At 40.2% G+C, this 27,761-nt stretch overlaps 1 protein-coding gene across 4 annotated transcripts in view; it reads left to right on the forward strand.

Annotated features, from left to right (window-relative positions):
* The window catches only part of MBP (myelin basic protein), a 214,827-nt gene that overhangs the window by 172,664 nt on the left and 14,402 nt on the right, over nt 1-27,761 (forward strand). For all 4 annotated transcript variants that reach the window (XM_053244441.1, XM_053244442.1, XM_053244438.1 and 1 more), the window contains exon 4: nt 8,552-8,979. In XM_053244441.1, the coding sequence (XP_053100416.1) occupies nt 8,552-8,979 (428 nt within the window). The remainder of the gene's footprint in view (nt 1-8,551; nt 8,980-27,761) is intronic.

Consider the following 27,761-nt stretch of genomic DNA (forward strand, 5'->3'; position numbering starts at 1 on the left):
TTGGTGTGTATGAGAATGCTGTCCAAAGCACTATTCCAAAGAGCTGGCATATTCTGAGTTCCAGATCCTAAGTGTTACACACAGGCCTGTCCTGTTGCAAGGCATACCTGAAGAATGGAAGAGTTGCTGCTACAGTTGCTTTTTAAGCACATTGACTTTGCATGGAGTCTTAGCACAGCCTGACAAGATATGCTTCACAGAATACAAAGTACATCTTCAGGTTCCAAAAGTATTTTTACATTGTACATGCAGTCTCTTGAGTTTGGAAGACTTTCCACAAGTGTTACCGGGACCCTCAAAGTTGTTTTTGCATTGTAGTAACTATTGAGTATAGAGACATCCATCCTCTTGACACCCACTGATCTAAAACTCCAGCATAGGTAACAATTAGTGCATAAATACCACATGTTGTTTTACTGATAAAATTATATAAACTGTTTCTGTAGCTGGATTAGAGTGAGCTAAAAGCATAATAACATTATACTGGACTTCTTCATTGAAGTGTGTTTAACTTAAGGGTTGGATTATCCTTAACAGCAGAAGGAAAGTCAGAGATAAAGCTTAAGAGTGGGTTCTCATGGTTTGTTGACTTGGGAATTATACTTTAGGTAATTAACTTGTGTAGGACCTTCAGATTTATGGATGGAAGTATTATCTTTATGATCGTATTCTGAATTGCCAAGATGGACAAGACTTCTTCAGTCAGAACACTGCAAGGATACGGAATTTGTAAGAAAAGCAATGATTCAATCTGTTTTAATATTTTACTTGATTGTTAGTACATGTGATTTCAACTCTGACATTATTCTAGTGCTTGAGGCGGTGTCTATAGTTGGATAGCACACATAAACTCTTAATTACATTTAGAAAATGGTGTAGCAATCTTGAAATAAATTTGTGGAGATATTTAGCAAGCTTGGCATTGGAATATTCCAAAATTATGCATTGTGTGCCTCCCACCAGGATATTAGGTACACAAATAAACATCTAGTACCCAATGTAACGAACAAGAGCAAGAAATGTTGACCTCTGTTTGCAAAGACAATCTGAGTGAAAAGGACATTTAAATTTATTCTTGTTTTTGAAAATCTAGAGGAATGTTATAGGCTAAACATACATGATGACAGCATGCGACCTTTATACATTGTGAAAATAGGCTTGTGACCTTTATACATTTCAAGTTGTGGCTTCCTTGTCTTTTATTTCCCTTTGTTTTGAGTGGTCATAAGTAGGCAAAGATATAGCTATTCTTTCATAAGCATTTTTAATTGTTTTATTTTATAAACTAATAAAAACAAATGTTTTAAATTAAATTGCAGTTTGTTTAATATAATATGGCAGTATGCAACATAAGGTCAGTAGGCTGTATCTGACTTACCAAGGTCAAATTTAAATGAAACACCAGTGCCCACATCCAGCTAAAGTTAGCTGTGACAAAGTCCCATTGAAAACACTGGAGCAAGTTAGTTCTATACAACTATGAATATTTATACAGGAAGACCTCATTACTCGTAGATCCAGCATCCCCGGTTTCATGTATCCACGGTTGGGTAATTGGCACCTGACCTCAGTATATGCAGAAAAAATAGGGAGAGGTGAAATGTGGATATCCATGGATCAGGTTGGCTGGAAATGATCTCTAAGGTTATTTCTGCCACCATTTTGAGCACTGGAACAATTTTGTAGCTCATTTTCAAAGAAAAAATGCTTTAGAATCACGATTTTCCCATAAAAATTGGCAGAGTTGAGACTCTGCATTGTGTTCCGCATTGCTGGAACACTGGGTACCCGTGGAGCATGGTACGGAACTTTATTTAGCATTTTTAGTTTGTGTTCTGCCCATTTTTTGCCATTTCTCTGCCCTTCGGAACCTAACCCCCAGATTTCCATTGCCGCAATTCCTTGGTATTCACGGTTTCAGTATCCATGTATTATATGTATTTATAATACATACTTCGTACTTTGTGAGGCACTAGAGTACTAGCTGAGAACGGAACCCCTGCAAATATTGAGATCCTCCTAGATACGTACCACTTTTCAACAACAAATTCTCAAAGTGGTTTACGTTGAAAGGTAAATAATAAAGTTGCTTCCTTGTCCCTAAAAGGCTCACAATATCATCATCATCATCTAATAACAGCAACACCCCTGCTAACTTGGCAAAGAGGCACCTTTTAACATGGTGATTCTCTTTATTTAGCGGGGGAGAGTAACTGGCTGTATCCACCCCCAGCACAGTACCTCCAGTGACAGTTCCTGGTGTCTATCTTGTTTTTTGTTTTTAGACTGTGAGCCCTTTGGGGACAGGGATCCATCTTATTTATTTATTATTCTCTGTGTAAACCGTCCTGAGCCATTTTTGGAAGAGTGGTATAGAAATTGAATAAAATAATAAATAATGATAACAATAACAATAAGAGAGCCCCTTACTGTTGTTGGATCACAATATTGGATCTAATAACAATAATAAACTAATAAGCTTATAATCTTTAATGGGACACACATTTTAATCCTATGGAAGTTTATTCAGAATAAAGTACTACTGAGTTCATGGGGTTAAATTTTTGTAGTTTCTGTATAACCTTAATTGACTCAGGTGTGCAAATATGCACACAGACAGAGTTCATGTTGCTGGAAAGGATTAGACGTTCTTCTTCATCCATGTGCCAGCACTGGAAGCTATTCAGATGCCATGTAGCCCAAGTTTTCCCCCAGCCCAGGCCACTCCGTGCTGCGGTGACTCATATACGGACATTGTTGACAGGTCAAATTGGGCCCTTGGGCCTTGCGCTGCCCAGCTCTCGTTGAATAGGCTGAGCATCAGTCATTCCTTTTTACTACATAGAGCTTTATCTTCATATTCTTCACTTTGGAAAAGAAATACACAAATGAAACCAAGTAAATTCAGCACATACAATTTTACTATTGCTTTAAAAACATCGAAGCTGTCACCGGGGGGAATAGGGGAATAAAACACCCCAATGTATATTTTCATGTCTTTCTTTTCTAAAGCAAGGCATAAGATGTTCTAGCTAGTATTGGGAGAAGCTACTTCTGTGGTACAAATGCCCTCCTTTGTTGCCCACAAATAAATGCATTCACTGACACAAAGCACAACTGTTGTAAAAATATTAGCATGCAGATGCTCTGGTGTTTTGTTAATGCATTTAATTAAATACAATATCTTTATTGTTCTTTTTCTTCTCCTCTACAATGAATATGTATTATGGCATAGAATCTAGCCAGTGTTAGTGAATAAAATTCCTTATATTGTTTTAGTTGCTCACGGAATCTTTATGCAGGCATTAAGATCTGATTTCGTTCCCATCTCAAAGTCTTCATATAACTTTTACACAGAATTACAAGGTATGAACATTTCCTCTACAACTTAAAATCTCCATAGTCAGCAGTCAGCAAAAAAAAGTTGCTGAAGTCAAGAAAACTTCGGCAACTGTTGTCAATAAACACTGCCTTTGGCTTCGGAGTTCTTAATTGGTAGCTGTCACTGTAAAGCAAAATTAGCTTTTGTCCTGAGGATTGCTCTGAAATTAGAATTGCCAGTTATTTCCTGATAAGGTTTTCTGCTTTTATCAGCCATGTGCAGACAAAAATCCAATAGGTGCCGCCTTTCCTTATATTGAAATATAGCTCTGGGCTACTGTACCTGTTGGATTTCTGTCTGTTGTGAATTGTTAAAGGTGTATAACTTTTGGCAGGAAATGTTGAAAAATGGGAAACTTTTTTATTTAAGAAACTTGAACATACAGTACATACAATACAGAAGTTCAGTCTTGCAGGGAACTTAACTGGAAACATCAGAGTTCCATAAAACACATCATCAGAGTCCCATAAAACACACTGAATGCACACACACACCCCTTTCATTAATAATTTTAATTGTAGTACAGTATATTAAATACAATAAATACTAATGTTTCAAAACAGGCTGCAACCACTGCAATTTCCCCTTTCACTCACAGCCCACTGCCAAATCTGTGCCTCTTTACTTCCCCTTTCCTTTCCCATAACCCCACCCATCCTATTCCCTGCCAAGGAGAATATTAAATTTAGGACATGTGGAATACTGATCAGTGTAGCCACAAAAATGCTCATACCAAACCTGAAGCAAAAAAAGGTGGGAGGGACACTCTTAATAATAAACCTTAAAGCTGTCATGGGACGTATTCTTAGTGAACAAATTGCTCAAGCAACCTTTGCCAAATATGTTTAAACACTATTAGACAGTCTTGCTGAAGAGGGGTGATTCTCATTTTGGCCCATTGGTCTCTTTGTTTCAACCAAGTCGTCCACTTCTCCGTTTCTGGATTCAAAGTAGCCTTCAGCATCGAGGTACAAAATGTTTCGCCACCGGTGACTTTCTGATAGTTGTACCCCATAGATCTGGTACATATCCTAACGAATAGAATAGGGAGTTTTTGGCATGTTGACCATGGGCATTTTTGAAAGCACTTCATTCCAGAAGGCTGAGCTCACCCTGCAACTCCAGAGGAACTGAAGCAAGCCTGCTCCTCCCAAGCGACAACATCAGTATTAAACTCGGCCCACTCGGGTGAATGGAAACTGGTTGTGCGCCAGTGGACCCTAAGCAGAATGTTATACTATTGAATTAGCGCAAAGTGTAGATCTGATGAGGAGCACTTGACCACTGCCAAACTACCTTCCATTGCAAGGGCTCAATTTGTGGCATAATCTCTGCATTCCTCCTATTCCCCAACCCCCTCCTTCTTGGTAGCTTAACACTCCCATAACACATACAGTGCAGATGCCCTTTAACACACACCCCTCCTTTAAAAACAAACACATTCCCCCTTTTATCTGGAAGTTTGATATGAATAACTATACTTTCAGAGATGATAACTGTTGGTAGATCTACAGCATGATAGCTAAGTGAAACCTCCATGTACAAAAACAGTATACATCTAAATACCAGCTGCTAGGCACAAGCAACAGGAATGGCCATTACCTCATATTCGGCTTGCAAGCTTCCAGGAGGATTTGTAAAAGCTGTACTTCTGCTTGACCTAGTAAGGTAACTGGTGTTCTACAAAAATAGAAAAGGGGTTTAAAAAAAACACTCATGCCTATATAGTTAATTTACTGACAAATGGTTACACCCATGTTATATATTATGACAGTGGCATGGCTGTCATAATACAGGAGAGAGCTGGTCTTGTGGTCCGCCCTGGTTGCATATGAATGGGAGACTAGAAGTGTGAGCACTGTAAGATATTCCCCTCAGGGGATGGAGCTGCTCTGGGAAGAGCAGAAGGTTTCAAGTTCTCTCCCTGGCATCTCCAAGATAGGGCTGAGAGAGATCCTTGCCCGCAACCTTGGAGAAGCCGCTGCCAGTCTGTGTGGACAATACTGAGCTAGATAGACAAATGGTATATGGCAGGTTCCTATGTTCCGGTGCTACTTCAATGAATAGCTATGTTGCTTCATATGTTCCTAAATATTCTCAAGCTCTACCAAGGCTACTAAGGCTGGGAATTCCAGGAGTAAAATCCCTTCTCTCCCTGTCCTTGCTGTTTATTTTCTTCTTTTTAAAGTTTCTGAATCCATTTGTCAGAATCTCTGGAAGATCTAGGCCTACTGAAGTTGTGGAGGCATGGCTGTGATTGCTATATAAAACTCAGACTTTTCGATAAAGAAGCAAACTTTACCAATCAAACCTGCTCCAGGAAGTTCATCTGCAAAAGCTCAACCCATAGCAACAGCTTCAAGAACAGGAACAGTGCATGCACACGTAATAATGGCAATAAAAACTAGCCCAAAGGATTGCCAGGAACGGAACCAAGATGACCAGATATAGAGTGCCCTCCCAGAGCGGTAGTGCCAATGTCCTTATCTTTTCAGTACCTGGCAAAGACTATATTTGTATAACTGGTTTTAATTGTTGTTTTACTGTTCTGTTTCATTTACTGACTTTGTGGCCTCTACTCGCTGCTGCTTTTTATTGAATGTCGCCATATTTTGTTGTTTTAAAAGGTATGCCGCCTTGGAAGCTTTGGGAAGGGCAGCTTGTAAATTTACAAAACTCAAATAAATAAGAAAGATGCTGTGGGGATCTCTGCGCAGGCTGCTGGCCCAGCATGAAAACTGATGGGGAGGGGGTTTGCAAGCCACTCCATTAGCTCACTCAGCATGGCTTTGCTCTCCTCTTCTCCATCTTCTGCCTCTTCCCTGCATGTCAGTTTCAAGGCCGTACCTGTCAGAAAGGCTAGCTAGCTCTACTGCTGCTGCTGCTGCTACACCTTCTCAATCCCTGCCCCTGACTTAGCATACTCCTTCTGGGAGTGGGCCCCCATCACTCATGGCAACAGGACTCTGAGAGGAGAGGGCAGATCTCAGAAGTCCTCAAACGTAGGGCTCATTAAATCATAATGTGAATGGGGTCCCCAAAGAGATATTGATTCCCGATGGGTCACATTGGAAGATAGTAGCTGAGATCCAGAGCAATGGACCACCTGCAGAATGAGCAAACTTGCACTCGCACAAGAAGTTAGCTTAGTTGCACTAGAAGAGGAGGGTTTGCAGAATTGTGCTATTGAACTGTAACCCCATTAAAACAAATGTAGTGTCCTGCACTTGTGAAACGGTTATGCAAGCGCAAGCATCCTTGGAGTGCAAGCTCCAGATGTGCAACAGTTTGGGGGCTAGCACAACATCCTTCCACAAGCAGCTCGTGGCTCTGGATATCAGCCAGCATGACTGACTTTTTAAAACACAACAAAACTGTACATATTTCTGCAGGTTCCTTCTGGTGGCAAATGTTTTGTTTTCACTCTGTAAAAAGAAGTTACCAAGTTCTGTATTTGGGGCTAATTGTGTGAATTGTGTGATGTTGGGCAGGATAACAAGTTACAATTGAAGCACCGAGGAAGACATTCTGGCCTAGATATTTTTTGTTTCAACACATTATTACCCTACAATCAGGTCTAGATTCCGTGTCCCAGTGCAAAAAGTCAAACCTGGTTATTTACTTGCAGAAGGTGGGTAAAAGACACCCAAAGCAATCAGTTTCCCAGATAAGCTACTTTCCCAGAAATGGAGCCCACTACGGCTGATATTCAAATCGACCCAACTTCTCCCATTCGTTATAAGAGATCAAGCGGAAGCAATCCTGATAATGGCCTTTCTGAGTCACTTATGAGTAATAAGTGCAAGCAAGGAGATATGTGAGAGCTCCCCAATTTTAGAGCACGTACATTTATTAATTGGCCTTCAGGCAAACCTGCACAGGCCAGCTAATAGATGTACGTACATCACTTGATTTCTTGTCCTTTGATTATTCAGCCTGACTCGCAGCTGCTGAATGCACAGCCTGGTGTAACTGAAAAGCCTTGTGTTTGAGATGATGATCTGAAGTGATATTAATACTCATGATGTTCAACCTATGAAGGGCTCATTTACACATGCAAGTCAGCCCTTGATGCTGTGTGCATTTGTGAGCAGACTTTAGACACCACTGTGATTTTTTAAAAATATTAACTTAAGTGAATCTTTCAGAGATTAAAGCAAATGCAAGCCTAATTTTGAACTTCTGCGGAGAAGCAACATTGGACCATTTTAGAAATACTGTTCGATGCCCTTACTATTGTTGCATTTGCACAAGGATGTTGCACTAGCTAGTTGTGCAAAGTCTGAAGCTTTCATTCCAAACTAGTTTTGCACTAGCACTATCATGTTTGTATTTGCACAAGGTGTGCAGTCTGTGGCACAGCTCATATGTTTTTCAGGGAACCTTTGCGCAAGAGGGCAACTCCAAAAAATCTTGGTGATTTAGTGCAAGTACATGATTTTCTTGCACCAAGCACAGCGTTAGTCAGGATGTTGGCCGAACCAAGCATCCAAAAGAAGGGTGTGGAGCGTGATCACTGAGACAAAATAGAGTCATGCCAAAATGGATGCTGTCCATTCAGTGGTCAGTGAGAAGAAGCTTCAGACTGGCCATCGTGCAGAATTGTCATGACCAGAAACTTAATAAAGCCATTTAGGAAAAAAATTCATTTCATAAAAAATTCATTGAAATTTTTTTTAAAAAATCCAAACTGGAATGAACCATGAGCAATATGTTATATTATATTTTTTTAAAAAATGTTTTTTAATTGGTGTGTTTTTTTTAAATGATTCTATTATATTTTTAAACTGTGTAAACCACACGGAAGCATGAGTTTAGGGCAATATAGAAATGTGCTAACTAGCTAGCTAACTAGCTAAATAAAGTAAAGGGGTAGACTCTATAATAGTAGAAAAAGCAAAAGGGTACCTAAATGAAAGAGCTTTCCCTATATTCCCTATACAGGTTTCAGAAAAGAAAAGAAAAACCAGGCTGATAGCACCTCTTTCAAGATAGATTAATTCGGGTAAAATGTACTGGGTCTGGTAGAAGGCAGTTCTGTTGCGATTGCATAGAATCTGTGGACTTTGTGTGAAGCAAGTAACTCAAGGCAAGGGGAAGAAAGCAGCATTGTTCCCGTGCTCTGTTTTGCACAGGCCTGTATTCATATCTCATCCTTGTTGTTTGCAGGAGAGGCAGATGTGAACCAGAACAATGGGACCTCCACTAAGAGCACAGCGGTGACAGACTCCAAGGGCACAGTAGGCCCAAAGAATGCCTGGAAGGAGGCCAACCCAGCTGACACAACTGGTCGCCCCCATTTGGTCCGCCTCTTTTCCCGAGATGCCCCAGGGAGAGAAGACAACACCTTCAAAGATCGGCCCTCTGAATCAGATGAGCTACAGACCATTCAGGAAGACAGTGCAACAGCTTCTGAGAACTCGGATTTGATGGCTTCACAGAAACGCTCCTCTTTCCGGCATGGGTCCAAGCTTGCATCTGCAAGTGTGATAGACCATGCTAGACATGGATCCCCAAGAAGATACAGGGAACCAGGTCTACTTGACTCACTGGGCAGATTCTTTGGAGGTGACAAACATGTCCCCAGGAGGGGCAAGGTGAGCTCTGAGGAAAGAACAGAATAGCTGCAATAAAGTCCAGAATTGTAAAAGGAAGGGTGGGAGAAAAAACAAAGAGAACTGAATAACCTCCATAGAGCAAGAGTTGAATTAGCCGTCAAGATGGTATTTTTATCTGTTTCTAATATGTTTGCCTGTTATGACAATTTTAAAAAACCCAAACCAGAGCTACACTAGAAAGTGTTATTTTGTTTTTTAAAAAAACAGATAGATCAACACTTTTAATTACCCCTAATGTTGCAACTGGATGCTGGGATTATTACCAGGCTTTGGCTGTGGTAAAATTCTGTAGAGGAGGCTTATTGTTAACTAGTTGTAGGCAGCACATTTGCAAAACGGGGAGAATCTGTCTCTCTCTCTCTCTCCCTCTCTCTCTCTCTCTCTTGATTTTTCCCATCAGTGATATTTCCTTGCAGTTTTTCTCAGAAACTGACTGCAGAGAAGTCCTAGAAATACATTTGTTTACAGCAACTCTGTGATAGCTTTAAAAGATGCTGACTTAAATTTAATGTCTGTTTGTTTAAAGTCTGTTTTGGATTCCCGTTGGTAGTCTGTTGCACCAGGCTGGGTGAATATGACTTTGTGAGTGATGAGGGACATTGTGAAACTTGGGGATCATTAGTTTATAATTTGTTTATTTTTGCATGAGAAAATAAAAAATGGGGGAAAGGGGATTACAAGAAGATTGGATCATATCTGTATTAAATGTATTAATTGACCAACATTTTGAGGTTGTATTACTGTATTAATTGACCAACATTTTGAGATTTAATATAAGAAACTACTTTTCAAAACCTTGAGGGGCAGTATCAGTAGCAAAAGTAGTGCCAATACATGGGGTGAAATGTGTTCATGTCCAGATGAGAAAATAGCAGAAAGGTACTGAGATTTGAGGAAAGCATCAGTTCCTTCACCTGCTGTTTTCTTCTTCTAATCTTCTATGTATCCATGTTTTCTAAACCATTTGGCTACTGGCTGTTACATTTTATATTTTTATATGTATCTTTCTAATCTGTCAAATAGTTTTGAAGTGTCAGAAACTTTGCTGCCAAGTCCTTTTGCGCAAGTGCTGATGTACTTCATTCTTCCCCTTGCCTTTAGACATAGTTCACACCTGTGAGAATCCAGTGCTTCAGCACTCTACATTGTCTTTGCTCTGCCTGAAGTGAAATGTGTCTTTTTACATGGAGAAGCACTCAGTCCTAACCAGAGGTTTCTGCTTGCAGTTTCATTTTTCTGCTTTTGTTTCAGAACCATTGAACCAAATGTTAAGACATTCCAGTACAGCTAAGCTTTAAGTACTTTAGTTGTGATCATCAGACTGTGCAGCAGAAGAGAAGTGCTTCTTGTTACGACTACTGTTAGTAATGTGGGTTGGTAATTAGTCACCAGACTAGGAATTAGTTCTCTCTTTTTTAATATGGTGTAGATTTGCTTTATGCTCCCACTCTAGGCAAGTCATTCAACATATAGTTAATGTTATTTGCAAACACAGTCAAATATCTGCAATAATAATTGACTGCACTTCAAAACTTCTCTGCTCCTTTTCGGACAGACTGTGGAACAGAATGTATCATAACCGTGTTTTTCATGCTAGTTGACTAGATCAGCTCTGGCATACATCTAGATCAGAATGTTTTAAAATCACAGAACTGGTAGTTGTGGCACACCTGTAAAAAGACACTATTTCACATCGATCAGCAGAACAACATGGTGATAGAAGCTGAACCTGTACCTACAATAAGCAGTCATGTCCTAGTCTTTCACACATTGATTCAAATGCATTCATTTCAGGTATTTGGTGGTAGTAAATCAAATCTGGTTCAGATTGTGGGTGTCTCTGTATTTAGTAATCATTGTGAAATCTGTTTACCTTTTAGAGTGGATTCTTGTATAGAAAGACACTTGTCTGAAATATCATTGTTAATTGTATTGTTGATTCATAGCACACTTCTGATTATTTCCACTGACCTTACTGGTAAATTTAACCCAGTGCCTAAATAATAAAAAATAAACAGTTACAAATAATTTCAAATACTGTTTAGCTTCAACAGAACAACTTCTTTAAATGCTGACTTGCAGATGCCTTGGCCAAAGTCAGTAACAACTGGCTTTGCCATCATGCAACAATATTACTCTCTGAAATAATAATGCTGGTAATGAAAAACATCTCCTAGGAAACTGAGAAACCATTCCAGGAGACTTTCAATGCTGGATGTTTATTCAACAAGTGCCACAAACATTTGTTAATACTAGGTGTGCATGTGTATGTTTTTCAGGAATGCATAAGTTATTAATATTCCTCAATTGTCTTGAACAGTGTGGGTGTCAGAGAAGGATTGTCAGTTCATGATTATGTCGGAATAGATGGAAATAGAGAAATATAGTTTTTCTCACTGTATTTAAAAACAAAATAGTTAGTAGTTCCTGGATTTGTGTAATAGTTTTTTTAAAAAACCAACTACACTGATGCACTTTGAAAGCATCTAGAAAAATGACTAGGAAAAATTGAAAACAAACCCTGCATATTCCACCATGCACCACGAAATTTATGTTTGCAAGAGACAAGATTCATAATCAGCCAAGCTGTGGTGCTGAGAATCCTGTGTCTGACTGAATGGAACTTGTGTCAGACCAAAATTGCAAACATACAATACAGCAGAACTTCAGTACCAATTACCTAGAAAATGTTGGGGAGATGCAGCATTATGAGAGAACAGAATGTCCACACAAGATTTCTTCTAGACCTATAGGAAACGGTGCCTAGAGTCAGTTGGTACTTGGTAAGGATATCCAAAGCTTCAGATCATTAGGTAGCAGGAGCTGGGATGATGGTCAGGGCAATGTTCTGATCTTCATTCCCCAGTACTAGATCATATATCTGATCTGCCCACACCAGTGAGTGTCGGAATGCAGCAAACACAGATGGCCTTTTGTCTGGAGAGAGTGCTGACCTTCACTCATAGAGCATTATGAATTCCTTGTGGAGGCATATTCTTCTTTTCTTATGAACATCCATGGATGAAAAAATACATGTGTGAATAACGTTCTCCATTGTTTGACAAGAGGAGGAGGAAGAAAAGTCAGAATAATGCTTTTTTTGTTTTGGCCTCCTCCTCCTCCTCCTTATCCCTGCAGGAGGCAGGTTCTCCCTTGCCTTGGTATGTGCACTGCATTATGATAGGGAGGGAGGGAGGAGAATTAAATGTGCCAATATGAATGTATGAAGGTTCCATCTCTCCTGTGTGACAAAAGAAGAATCACCTGTGTTACCATATTAAGATTTAATATATATTTTCTGAAATATTTCTCCAGAAATTACTCAGGAATGGCAAAGAAAGTTTGACATCTAAAAGCTTTATAGCTGTAGTTCTTATTTAGAGATAAACCAAGTGGCATATTTGAAGTGACTTCAGTGAGTCTCCCATATGGTACTTTGACTGGTACAAATGAAACGCTTGTGGCATTAAAGAATATAATCTCAGTAACAGTCCAGTGATGCTTTCTCCTGCTTGAGTCATTGGATTGAGAATATTCCTGTTTATTCTAGAAGGAAAAATGTAAATGTTGTTCAAGTTACAACATCAAATTATTCCTTTACATCAGATTTATCACTGAGGTTTCCCTTCTAAATGTTGAGTGACTGTAAATAACACTTTTATCAGTTTTAGCCTTTGTGCTAAAAGGGCTAAATAATGGTCCTAAACATTTTCACTGATGTGTGTGTATATATATATGTGTATATATATATATATATATATATATATATACACACACACACACACACACACACACACACACACGAGTACAAAGGAACTGTGAAGTTGCAGCACTAGCTTAGAACTGCAATTTGGAAAGATTTTTTAACTTGTCCATCAAACCTTGGGATCAAGCTGCAGATAGTTTTCACTATACTTATAATGCAGTAGTCCTGAGCACATTTCCATAGAAACTGGTTCCACCAAAGTTGAGTATTTTCTATTTGTGAAGTTAAAAAAATATATCAAGTTCATTTAGAAGCTGTTTCAGAATTAATGAAGCATGCTCTTAAAACACCCTGAGCATGGCATAACTTTTCACAGTGCTCTTTGAGTCCTCAGCATTTTACCAGCTATTGCCTTGGTCCTACCAAAAATTATATCTTAAATTCCCTCCTTTCACAATTACTCTTCCTCCCGTCCTCCTAAGAAAAGGCTTCGCTCTGTCCCCAGATCTGTGTCTCCAGATCTCTCAATCTCTCTCCCAGAAACTTTGTTCAGTTCTCCCCTTAGCTTAAATCGCATCTTCCTTCCTTCTCTTTCATATAAGGACAAAAAACATGGAAGGTTTTTTGGTTTGTTTTTTTAATTGGGACAGACAACTCCAACCATATGCAACTCTTATTTAGAGTATGGATGAGTGATAGGCACTTCAGATGGAGCTCAACTATTGCATTTTAATGATAGGCAGATATAAAGCATCCGATGCAAGAGAAACATGGTAGTCAGGCTATACAGATGGTAGGAGAAATTCTGTCAAAAGATAGGAACTGCTAGCACTAGAGTGAAGAAACCCTGGCTAGATGACAGCAGTAGGTAGGTAGGGTTCTTCTGTGTTTTACTCTGCAGCAAGGTTATTAGGTGGCACTTGTGCCTTCAGCACCCTCATGAACAGAGTACCTATGGTTTTGGCATAGGGCCATCCCTTTACAGTGGCTCCAAAGAGCCAGTTTTCACTGAAATGCCAGGGTCTAAACAGGTAAAACTATTGCACCTTCTTTATATTGCTATTGAGGAGCCACACAGTTTTGTAGAGACTGGGATTTTTCTTTCTCTGACCAACCTTGGACATTTTCTTCTATAATGCTACACTGAGGAAGTTTTGATATACCTAGAGAAAGACAATGACTTGGACTTTTAAAACTAGTTGAAAGAGTTGATAATTAAGGAAAATGGTGAGATCATGTGAACTGTTTTCTCAGCAGCAAGTGGAGCAGGAATATTAGAATGGATCAAACAAACTGGGTGTTCTTAAAGAATCTTAAACTTGACCTTTATGTGGATGAAAACTGTATGAACAATATACTGTTGATATAAATATGAAATGCTTTGCATATTGATTAGTCACATTGATACTAACTCATCATGGTTTTCAAGCAATTAAGAGACTTTCAATGTGTATCCAGTGCTCTGAAGGAACTTATGTACCTTGACTTTTTCTTCTTTCAAGTCTTTGTTGTCTCTAGGAAATTTTTGTCATATCCACACTTTTTGTACAATTGATGTATAAATTATAGCATTGTAAAAACATATAGTTAATGATACTAGTTTTCTGGAGTCTGTAACATAATATGATTTTGTTTCAGTATTTGACCTTTTGTCTATGCTTGAATATTGATATGCATTTAGTAAATAGATTTCTCACTGCAACCTTGTCTACTAATTATTTAAGTGTAATTCATTATTAACAACCTAACCTGAACATAACAAGTTTGCATATAGTACTTTTCTGATAAGGAATTCTTTATCAAGGTGAATTGTTTATCAACATTTATCAAAGTTTTTGAATTGTTTATCAAAGGACATGAAGTGTACAGAATAGAGGATGCAAGAAGGATACAAAGGGTTAGACTAGTTGTCTAACAAGCTCCTCATGAAAAAAGATGGTTATGATGGCGATAGAAATGTTGATGCTCATCTTTAATAAGAACAAAGAATAATGTGGATAATATCACTGGGTGTCATTGGTTTACTAACATTTAGTTATGAGTAGATTATCAGTGTACCATTCCTAGGGAAGCAGAAAAAAACCAGTTAAATTATTCAGAGCATCAGCAACAGAGCCAACATACAATAATGAGTTCCATCCTGGAAGAAATACAAATGTAATATACAGATAGATAAAGAGATATCCACACAAGCCTGTCCAAATATACCTGATAGACTGTATAATGGGATTAGTAGTGACAGGGCTTGACAGCTGACTGGATTCAGATGAAGTAATGTCAATGCAAAATATTCTTTGTCCTGTCATAGCTGTTGGACTGAAGTCCTAACTACATTTATTACCAAGTCAGCCTCATTGGCTTTCCTCCTACTTGATTAGATAGTATGACACAATTAACTTTGTTCAGAAACTCTATCCATCTCATGCCTTTACTGAACTCAGATTTTGATAGTTTCCCAACAAATGGTAAAATGAGTTCATAAGCCAAGGGTGAAATCCAACCAAAATTTCTAAGTCATGAGTTTGTGGGAGAGTAAAGGGCCTACTTAACTTCCCCCCTCAGATGGCTTAGAAGCAGCAAATAGAAGTAGAAACTGCTTAACTTTGGCAGGATGATGCCTTAAAATATAATATAAATATGTGTGAATTAAGCCTTTGTATGCAGATATCCTCAGATCTATTATCAAGACATTTTTTGAAGGGGTGTACCTATAATTGAGCGGATGGGTTCAAAGAACCTGAACTCCTGAGGGTCCCGCAGCTCCACCCCTCCCTATCTTATTCATTCTTTTCCTCACTCCAAGGGGCAGCTGCAGAGGGGTGAACACAGGCTCTCTCTCCCCTAGCTACGCCTCTGATTCTTTGGTAGAGTCTTTGTGGGTAAGACACAAAACAAAATCAGCTTTCTATGTGCAATCCACAGTTACTCCTTTGAAGCTGCACATGGAAGGAAAATGCAGTTGGTATTCATTCCGGGAAGTTTGATGCTTCTAAATGTGCTTCTCTTCCCACCAGTGAAATGAAGGTGGGATTTACATTAACATCCTTTGAAAAACACTGACTTCACTTTCTGGGGCATAGTCATGAAGTCTGTGTCAATACATACATTAGCAGAGAAGGGTGGCAAACATTTGTATAGAAAGTACCACTTAATGGTAGAACTGCTGCTAATCATTAAACCACGTGACAATGAATGTCTCCCTTCGCTAGCATTCATGATGTCTAAGATAAAACTTTTTTCCTCAAATAGTTCTGCGGGGTGACCATGTATGTAATTTACCTAGAAGATGGACAGAATGAAAATTGGCTGTCTAAACCACAGCATGCCCTTTTCATTGTTCAGGTGGGCAGTCCCTGCTTTACAAATGCCTAAAGTCATATAAATATATTTGTGTATGCAAAGAGCACCATTTAACAACACGTTGAAAATCAAATCATTTGACTTTACAATTTTTACTAACAAGCTGTAAAACAAACATTCATTCAAAAAAGCGTTGAATTCTGGTGCAAGCTCACGTCTACATCTTTTTCAAATGACTCTGTTGTCTTCAATGGACTACATCTAAATATTCACATTGAAGCTATGATGATAATATAATTAGTGTACTTAGACTTTAAAAGTATCTGCTTCTTTAGACTATGCATAATTGACTTGAACATATGTAACTGGGCCAGACTTTTCATCCCCCTAGATCAGTATTGTCTGCACAGATTGGCAGTAACTCTCTGGGGTTTCAGATGGGTCTTTTCCAAACCCTATCAAAAGATACCAGAAATTTTGTGTGCTGGGATCTTCTACATGCAAAGTTGTACCCTTCTGCTGATCACAGTTTTGACTACAACACCTCCCCAGATGGCATTTCCCCATCACCATCAACTCTCGTGATGGCTTTGACACCTTTACAAGATTATTCTACAAATTCACAGGCGATAGGCTCCGTGGCTCATAGGGTAGCTCAATAGGGCCTCTGCGTTCAGAGGCGGTATATCTAAATATGAGTTGCGGGGGCACTTACTTAGTCAGCTTTCAGAAGCATCCAGCTGGCCACTGGGTAAAAATGATGCTGATCTACAGATAGATAGATAAACTTTATTACGATCATAGATCAGACAGTACTGATCTACATGAATCTTGTCTGATCCAGTGGGGCACTTTGTATGTTCTTGTGTAACTGATTTAAGATATCCTCAGATCAGTAGCAACAGTCCAAATAGTGTCTACATTCACCTTCAAGCTTTAAGAAATCTAAAGATTAGTTTAATTACACAGGTTCATACAATGCCTTATAATAATACCCAGCATTTAAACTGTTCATCATAGTGCTTCACTTACATTATCATATGCACACATGAATCCACAGCTGGATGGTGAATAATGCACTCTCTCTACTCCAAAACCTGAGGCTAGTTTCAGTCCCTTCCTCAACAAACATCTGAAGCATCCTATCAGGATGTTAAGAGGGTCTCCGCACATGCAACCTCAGCTGACCTGTCCATTGTATTGTATTGGAGCCTCTCAGTAATCCTTCAGACAATCTGTAAGGTAGATCAGAAATATCCTGATGTGAGACAGGACCAGGATTTTCAGACTCTCCATTGCCTAAGGCTACTCAGCTCAGGGCAGAGGGCGACTAGGAACCAGTGACATCCAAACTAACATTGCATATGCCAAAAGATGGTGCGTGCGTGCATGCAACAGAGGAGGGATGCTTTTTGCTGCTCTCCCTTTTCTCATATTGCACAGGTTGTTGGACAGTTGGGTCTTCTTCACAGACGGCTGATGTGGTATGGTTGTCACATCCCTGTGGTTTGGTTCCATGGTTCCATTTGGTTCCATTTGGCACACTGATAATGGCTAAATTAATGATGTGGGATGGGTAGATTATGTAGTAATCAGATCTGTTCCACTGGCCTTCAGGGAGCTGGTGGTGGTAATGCGCTTACTTTTCACATTATGAACCTTGCCTACATGCATAAATGCTTTATTGGGCTGGGTTCTTAAATCAATGGTATTAAGAAAGACACTCAGTTGTTAGGTTTCCATGAAAGTCTTTAATCCTGGTTCCCTTCACTTGGTAGGCCACCCATTATTCTTGCCCCTAGGTAGGATGTGGGCCCATAAATATACCATATGGGCAAGGAGATCCTTCCTAATTACCAACAATCTGAGGTTTCTTCAGTACTACAAACTCTGAACCTCAAAGCCGTTTCAAACATTAAAAGAATTCTACACAAAAGTGCATGCATTTCATATGTGGATTATCACATATTACTGTACATATATGTATTCCACTTGTAGATGAATGCTGCTAATAGGTATGGCCTAGCAGCGGGGGTGGGAGGGGACTTATTAAATTGTTTTCTCTTCTCTGTAAGATGATGCACATTTTAAATAGCTAACGCCATCTGGTGGTTGGAAGCACCTCAGCAACACAAAGAAGGAAAAATCTGTTGTCTACATTTTTGTTGCACACCCATTGCATTCTAGTGTCCCTTTGATCCTTGCAAATATTAATTGTGAAAAAAAGAATATGCTCTCTCTTCTCTGTGTTTTTATTTTGCATTGTTATCGTTGTGATTTATATTCTATTGTTTCCATCATTATTGTTTAGAAGGACATCTAATACATTTTAATATAAATGTATTAAATTGAGAGGAACCTAATACCTAATGTCATTCAAGAGGGTCTACCCTCTAGAACTATCTTGCACACAAATACTATAATGGGCTGATAGTTGTTGGCCAATAAGCAAAATGATAATTGCCCAATTTAGTATAGTCAATTGAATTGTTGTAGAATGGGAATTGGCAGCTTAGAGCTCCCAGACCACATCCATCCACCTAAAAAGCCCTACTTGACCTCTCAGTTTTAACTCAGAGGCAAAGGGGATGTGGGAATGTGGTATCCGTGCCAGCCTAGTTCTCACTGAGGCAGTAAAACAACATCACTTCTCAAAATGTCCCTCCAAAAGAACTAGTTGTTCACCAGATCCTGGAATATGGCTTCAGCATTAGAGACAAACTACTATTAGAATTATAATACAGCAGTAAACAACTATATACTCTAGTTTTTATTTGTTTGTTTTAAACATATGGGATGTAGTGGTTAGAGTGCTGGACTAGGACCGGGAAGACCCGAGTTCAAATCCCCATTCAGCCACGATACTAGCTGGCTGACTCTGGGCCAGTCACTTCTCTCTCCGCCTAGCCTACTTCACAGGGTTATTGTGAAAGAGAAACTTAAGTATGTAGTACACCACTCTGGGCTCCTTGGAGGAAGAACAGGATATAAATGTAATCATCATCATCATCATCATCATCATTTGATGAAATATAGCTTCTCCTTTCAGGACATTTCACTTTCCATCATCATCAAGGTTATTTTTTTCCATTTGTAGTGGCTCCCAGAAATAGTTTTTTATCTCATTGTTTCTGAACCAAGAAAATAATAGCAACATAGAATATAAGGGATGGAAAATGACTGACAGTAATAATAGTAGATCTTTTAAAAAGAAAGGGGGAAACCATTACTACTGGGAAAGTGTCAAATCAGGTGTCAATACACTAAGAATAGAAGCATGCTCTAGTGGTTAGAGTGTTGCACGGAGAACCGACAGATTCAAATCTCAGATCAGCCAAGAATGTCACCATGGGCCAATCATTATCTCAGCCTAATCTCAATCATTATCTTTAGCCTCACAGGGTTGTTGTGAGGCTAAAATGAGGAAACAACTATGTATGCTTCACTGAGCTCCTTGGAGGAAAGATGCAATATAGGTGAAATAAATAAATAGCAAAATATAGTATTGTGTTGGAGGAACTGGTACGAACAAAGATTCTTATTTTCTTCAAGATCACACATGACAAAATTCTAATACTCTCTTCAGTTTTATCCTTGGTTTTTCTCATGATAAGAACAGAGGCCACTATCCAACACAAGGTTAAGCATGCTTAAGCAAATTAAAATAAATGGGTTTGATTGCACTTAATTCTGTACTGGATAGTGGCTTCAAAGCTGGTTTTGATTATGAGGTTATTGCTACAAAATAACAAGGGATTCAACACATAGAAATTATCATGGATCTACAGCTGTAATCCTATGAGTACTTACTTGGGAAGAAGTCCTGTTGACATTTACTTCCAAGTAAACACGAATAAAATTGGACTTCCCATTTCAAGAACTTTAGGAGAAGCTGTACTACGAAGATAGAGAGGGAAGGTCTGGAGTTCAGAGCAATTCTGGTTGTTTTCCTGGAAAGAACTGAGCAAAACAATTTTTCAAGGGTGATGACATCCACAGCAGTCCTTTTTGCTATGCAAGCAATTCTCAGTCACTTTTTCCATCTCAGGGACTATGTAAATATTACACTCGGAGGTAAGCTCAGTGTGGAGACACATGAGGCCTGTCCTCATAGGCACCTGGTCACCATAAATACAAACTGTTCTTAAAACCAATAGCAAGTCAAGGAAACAGTCTTTGCTTTTCCCCATATGAATGGCCAATTTCAGTGTTACGGGTCTCATGAGGAGGCTGGCAAAAGGTGTTTCCCTATGCTGGTGCTCTGTCCTTTTCAAGGCTCTTACCTGGTCATGAGTCCTGTGCCTACCAGCCTGCACACAAGTGTTGTCTGCTGCTGTTCAATGCTGCGACACTTATGGATCTGCACAAAACATAAGGGCATCTTAAACACTCCATTGAACATTGACTATCAACCCAAGTATGTGCTTATTTGTTGTGAGTATTGGTGAAATGTTGAGTCCAAATAGCAGCCTCCATGTAAATTCAAAGACTTGCTGGACTCAGCAAGCTGACCTTCAGTCTGGGAGCAGGCAGAGAGAAACAGAAGTGAGCTAATTCCGTAATGAAGTACTCGTGTAAACAGTGCAGGAGGGAAATATTTGACAACTGAAGTTAATGCAACAGTAGATTCCCACTAATGCAACAGTGGGAAGGCCACGAGGTATGTGAGCGTCCTATGAATCCACACACTCTGTGCCAGTCCCAGAGTTGGATTGTACTTAAAACAATGCAAAGGCTCACAAAACATCTTTCCAAAAGTGACTAAAATGGATTTTTTTTAAAAAAAAACAGACTCTAAGGCTGTTCACACAAGCTAGGATGATGGGGCAGGGAGGGTTGGGGGTGGGGAGGGAGGCAGGAGCGCTTTTATCTCCCCCCCCCCGATGATCTCATGCTCAGGTCAAGCAGCTCACACACCCACACAAGCTACACTGCCTGGAGCCGCCAAATGACCATCTGGAGGCCAGGGGGATGCAGCCCCGCCTCCAACAATCCCACAATGCACCGCACAAGGAGCGCAGTGCATTGAGGGGTATCTCCACAGCTGGGTGCTCTAGCTGCCCAGTTCTGTGTCTGAACTGGCTGCCCAATTCTGTGTCTGGACTGAACTGAACACAATCAGAGACCGAGGTGGAAGGGTGTGCTTGCATGACCCTCAGGGAAATATTTTTGGGTGACACAGGGTACTGCCAGGAGAAGCAGAGATCAGAGATAAATTGCCCCCCACATGATCACCACAGCTAAGGTAATAGAAGCCTTCCGTGGCATGGGCACATCTCATGTAGCACATGTGCAGCCTTTGTCAGGATGTGGGCCTTTATTTTTCAAAGAGATAAAGATGAAGTACTGGCTGGTCCATGACTGCAATCTTTTCTGGGGGCACAGTCTATCCAGCACAGTTTCTGTGCAAGTCACACATTTTCCAAGGGCTTGGGGAAAAGCAATGCTGGATAAGATTGTCGTTTTTACGCGCAATTGACTTTTACATAGAGTTTATCCCTAGAATGACTACGTGCAAAGGAAGACAGTACTTCTGTACTTTTAATGGTTTGTATTGTGCAAAAAAGGAAACTAGTAGGTGCAGAAGGGACAATAATGCATAGAGTGACCAGATGCTAAGTGGGATCATGCCCCCCTCCTATGCTTCATCATTTCAGGGGCTGCAGGTTTTGGAGTAAGAAGAGCGACACCCACAAAATGATACAACACATAATCAACTTGTGGAATTCTCTGCCACAAGATGTGGTGACAGCCAACAACCTGGATGGCTTTAAGAGGGGCTTGGATAACTTCATGGAGGAGAGGTCTATCATTGGCTACTAGTCGGAGGGCTGTGGGCCACCTCCAGCCTCAAAAGCAGGATGCCTCTGAATACCAGTTGCAGGGGAGTAACAGCAGGAAAGAGGGCATGCCCTCAACTCCTGCCTGTTGGCTTCCAGCGGCATCTGGTGGGCCACTGTGTGAAACGGGATGCTGGACTAGATGGGCCTTGGGCCTGATCCAGCAGGGCTGTTCTTATGTTCTTATGACTAAAAGTATAAGTATGCTCCAACTTTACATGTGGTCACCTTATGAATAGCTCTCCAATGACTTTCGCAGAATCTGATGTAATATTTGTTCAATAAATGTGCATGAGATGTCAGCTGTAGTTCTTCTGTGTGATGAAAAACCTTGTGTACACTGCAGCTCTTTCGGAGGGGTAGCAGGAGAGGTGAGAGTTGGTAGAGGTTAAAGGAGGGGGAGCTGAGCCTAAGTGACAGAACCAAGCCACAATACTGAGGCAAAGGCAAGTTGTGTTTTGCAGGATAGTCAGGTCTTATTTGCAGCATTCCTGCATGAGATGGAAGCACTACCACCACCACCACCATCCATTTCCCACAAGTGAAGAAACAGCTGCAGGCCTTGGATGTAAGGAACCCTCGACATGATAAAAACAACCTGTCTTTGCATACGGATCTTACATATGAATTGTTGGTAAAAATGTACAACTAGGCCTCTGGTTCTACAAGATCACAAAAAAGAAGATACAAAGAAAACAACTGAATGGCATAGCACCTGCCCTGTTGGCCTTTCTTTCAGCATTGTGGTTCCCTCGTTCAGCTTGACAAATGGCATTTTAAGGATTTCTGAAGTCACCCCATCACTCACCCCTTATCTCCTGGTTTTCATCCACCTGCCTGGTTGCCTTGGTAGTGCTTGTTGCTTAGTTACAGGAGCTCAGGCTGGTAATGTCTCTGTTGTGAACATGAACATATGAAGCTGCCTTTGACTGACTCAGAATGTTGGTCAAGCAAGGTCAGTGTTGTCTACACTGCCTGGCAGTGGCTCTCCAAAGTTTCAGAGAGAGGTCTTTCCAGCTTTACGATGGGCTGGTTCAGGTACAATAGATACAAGCACACCACTCTCCTTTGTAAACATCTACAGCAACCACCTATCCCACCACAGTCACATGGAAGCAATGACCAGGTTCAGACGTAGCATGGAACTGTAGATCTAATGGACCCACGGTTCCATACCCCCTCTCCCTGCTCCTCCATCTATGTCCAGGTGTTGGGGAGAGGGGCCTTGTGAAATGCTGTCTTGTAAACACTGTGGCTTTTTATGCATAGTGGGCTACCTTGAAGCGCCTTGTGATCACTGTGTGAAATAAATGGACTTCCTCCCACTGGGCCTCCTCTCATGTTCCTTAGAACAGTCACTAAGCTACCTACTGATTTTGTTGGCTGGCAGGATGAACAGGCCTCCATCGCAGGAAGGACGATGGGGTGACCACAAGAAACCTTCAGTGTTCCTGTGCTGAAAGGTTCTTTCCCCAGCAGACCAGGCATGGCGGTGGGGTGGGGAGCGATTTTCACATCACTCCCCTCCTCCAAAGGCTCTTTGAAGTTGTGTAAATCTGTTCCTGAGGGCCACACAACGAAATCGCTCCCCGTCCGCACACGGTCTGCTGTGGAAAGAAGCCTTCAGCACAGGGACACCGGTGGCTTCTTGTGACCCATAGCCCTCTTTTCTGGAATGGAGGGCTATGCATCATGTAATGCATTAAGAATGAATCAAATTGCTAAGCTCTTAAAACATTCAATTATATATAATGTATTATTTATTACGTTCCTATACCACCACTGAATAAGTCCTGTGGAGGTTTATAACAAAAATTGTGATGAAAATAAAAATTAGTTTTTTGTGTATGGGGAGTGGGGGGGGGAGTTCTTACAGATTATCTATTAGGTTTGCAGTCTCTCTACACAAGAGAAGTGCCTATGAAGGGGTCATACCAGGTAAGTCCAGCAAGCAGAGCAGCACAAGAAGGGGTGGGGAGGAAGTGAAGAGTGAGTGGAATGTGGTCTCAGTTCACTGGGCTGAACTGAAGCTGGGACTTTCAGATACAACAGTCTAGCATGTACATTGCTCATAGCCCATGCAAAGTAAAAAAGACTTTGCAGGGTCTAGGTTTTTTTGTTTTTTCAGGTTTGTCGATTTGAAACTTTACGCAAGTCAAAAGTGCACTTAGTAAGAGGCTGAGCTTTTTGATAGCACTTGTTCTCTGTTCAAAATGCTCAGCACTGACAACTTTTAAAGAAAGTGAAAAACTAAAAACACAAAAAATGAAGTGCCCATTGTTGGGGAGGGGGTGGGCATGGGTTGATGGACAGAATTGTAATGACACCCAATTCTGCTCTTGAGAGGAGAGATGGTCTTGTGGTAGCAATCATGACTTGTCCCCTTAAAGAAGCAGGGTCCGCCCTGGTTGCATATGAATGGGAGACTTGATGTGTGAGCACTGCAAGATATTCCCCTTAGGGGATGGAGCCACTCTGGGAAGAGCAGAAGGTTTCAAGTTCCCTCCCTGGCTTCTCCACGATAGGGCTGAGAGAGAATTCCCACCTGCAACCTTGGAGAAGCCGCTGCCAGTCTGTGAAGACAATACTGAGCTAGATAGACCAATGGTCTCTCAGTATATGGCAGTTTCCTATGTTCCTATGCTGCTCTTCTGGAATATAAATGCATGCACACAGTAAAGCAAATCTAACAGAGCAAACTAAAATGAGTTTCCAATGGCATTTGAAAAATAAAACATTTCTCTTAATTATATCTGCCATAGAAACACACTTTTTAAAAAAGTGAGGTCATTCACAAAATCAGAAACTGTGTTCTACCCGGGTTTGGGAGCTGTGTGTACTCCCATATTTTGATTGTGTGGAAGCAAGGAAAGAGGAAAAGCTTTTCTTCTACCTTGCTTCCACACAGTAACGTCTACCCAGGTTTTTCTCCTTTGCTTCCACACAACCAAAAATTGGGAGCAGTTTTACAGCTCCCAAACCCGGGTAGAACACAGTTTTTGATTGTGTTAATGACCTCAGTGTCTTCTTTTCATATACAGGTGAAACTCGGAAAATTAGAATATCGTGCAAAAGTCCATTAATTTCAGTAACGCAAATTAAATGGTGAACGGATATATGAGACAGACGCATTACATGCAAAGCGAGATAAGTCATGCCTTAATTTGTTATAATTGTGATGATCATGGCGTACAGCTCATGGAAACCCCAAATCCACAATCTCAGAAAATTAGAATATTACATGGAACCAAGAAGACAAGGATTGAAGAATAGAACAATATCAGACCTCTGAAAATTATACAGTGTACTGTGCTTGATTGGCCAGCAAACTCGCCTGACCTGACCCCATAGAGAATTTATGGGGCATTGCCAAGAGAAGGATGAGAGACATGAGACCAAACAATGCAGAATTGCTGAAGGCCGCTAATGAAGCATCCTGGTCTTCCATAATACCTCATCAGTGCCACAGGCTGATAGCATCCACGCCACGCTGCATTGAGGCAGTAATTGCTGCAAAAGGGGCCCAAACCAAGTACTGAATACATATGCATGCTTATACTTTTCAGAGGTCCGATATTGTTCTATTCTTCAATCCTTGTCTTCTTGGTTCCATGTAATATTCTAATTTTCTGAGATTGTGGATTTGGGGTTTTCATGAGCTGTACGCCATGATCATCACAATTATAACAAATTAAGGCTTGACTTATCTTGCTTTGCATGTAATGCGTCTGTCTCATATATCAGTTTCACCTTTTAATTTGCATTACTGAAATTAATGAACTTTTGCACGATATTCTAATTTTCCGAGTTTCACCTGTAGTTTGATGATCTTCTCAGGGCTCCCTCGTGCACTGCTGCTCAACTTACAAGATGTCGGTGCTGCAATACTTAGTTACTCAAAAATAAATAGGTCTCTGAAGCTTTAGACCATGTGCAGAAAACATGCAATGTGGGAGCACATTTGCGTGGTTTGTGAAGTCTTAATCACTTTAAAAAAAAAAGATTTCTCAGCCTCAGGGCTGCCAGGAGGTATGGAACATAAATAACAACAGTAAAAGGGATAAGCAAGAGAAGCTCAAATTCATTATGATTTCTAACTTTCACATCAGTCTACCAAGTGGATTTTTCATGGGAACAACACAAATCAGAACCATTTGATGTTAACTACGTGAGACTATGAATAATATGACAGAGGTGTTATATACCCATTGGCATCCACCATGTCTATTAAAATTACAGAGAGATCAGTATTAATGACATACACTTTTTGTAAGACTTTCTTGTTGTCTCTGTTTCTGGGACTTGGGGTTAAGTCAACATAATTTCATTGATATTGATAAAGTATCATTTGCTTCTGATTTTTGTTTTGTTGCCTAACACAAGATTTCAGACGCAGCTAACTAGCAATCAAAATAAACAGATAAAAATATAGTTGCTATATACAATCTCCAACCACTCTGCAAACATTCATTGGCACCCCTGAAATATGAATTCACCTACTGAGTTGCAAACGGAGATGAATACTGATTAGTTAAAAACGACTAGCTACAATATTGAGAATGAAACATTCAGATACTGTACTCAACATCTGATTAAGACTGCCTTGCTACCATATAGAATAGCAGGTAAGTGCATGAGTATTTTGCTTTTAACAAGCAGAAGGGCATAAAATTTATATTCCAAAGTGCATATATATCATCTATTAAATGTAGTGCTTATTACGCCTTATTTTACTTAGCACCTCAAGGATGCATCTCAAAGTGCTTCTGAAAGGCACGGGAGCACTCTCAGGACTTCCATTGGTATAGGAGAATGGGAGCTTTCCAGTTACACAGAATTCTTCGTCAGGCGGACTGGAAAAGTAGATAATTCTCAGGTATTCAGAGGGAAAAATTGATTACAAATGCAAAAATGAAAGCATGAAATCCAGATAATGTTACACATGTAACTGCCCTAGATTGTGCTTTTAATCACATTTAGGGATGGGGCATCCTTTCAAAACAGAAGAGGGCCATACCTGTGGTAGGCAGAGGTGGGCTCTCCTTCCCAGCAAGTTTTCAAACAGTGGTTAGACCAACCATCTCTCAGGATGCTGCAGCAGTTTCCTTGACTGAGCCGGATGTGGGACCTCTAAGGCTCCTCCAACCTCAAATTTTGTGATCTTTCAGTCACAATGGAATAAATCAATTATGATTTGAAGTGAACCTTTATCTAGTGTGCATTTCAAATTTATCTCCAGTGCTACTAATATAATGTCCAGTCTCTTTTGGATTAGCTACTCTCTACTGTTCAAGGGTCCTATGGGGCATGAGGTTAGTGGATATAGAAAATGCTTTGCAATTCCTAGCTGAATTTTCTTTTTCTTTTTCTGAGCCTCTTCCTAACTTGTTTCGCTGCCTTATTTTATGGGGAACGAGCTGGCCTACTCCAGTAAGCTTTGCAACCCGGAAAGGCCAGTTTCTGTTTAAACATATTTGTTATAGAAAACATTCAGCATTACTTGGTTTTCATTAGCCTTTGCATGTAATATAATTTGTTTTATCTTTGCTTGAAACACTAATGCCTAAAGAAGAGTTCTGTGTAACCTGAAAGCTTGCACCCAACATTTTGAATAATACTTGGACCAATAAATTGTATCATTTTGCCTTGTTTTCCCTGTTGCACAAACTGCTACTAACATGCTTGGTGGATAGAGATGATCATTTATCACAAACTGGCAACATGTAAACTCAGTGCAGAATGTATGCAACTTTGCAGGGAGCTCTCATGATCGTTCTGGTCACATTATGAAGTACATTTTGCAATATCACTGCAACTCAATCGCAAATGTTAGGTAGGGAGCACATGCTAAACCTCAACTTGTCACATGGTCCGACAGGAATAACCAGTTCCTCTTGGGGTTGCCTGCATTCTGT

Source organism: Hemicordylus capensis, chromosome 4 (genome assembly GCF_027244095.1).
Source record: "Hemicordylus capensis ecotype Gifberg chromosome 4, rHemCap1.1.pri, whole genome shotgun sequence".
Classification (NCBI taxonomy): Eukaryota; Metazoa; Chordata; class Lepidosauria; order Squamata; family Cordylidae; genus Hemicordylus; species Hemicordylus capensis.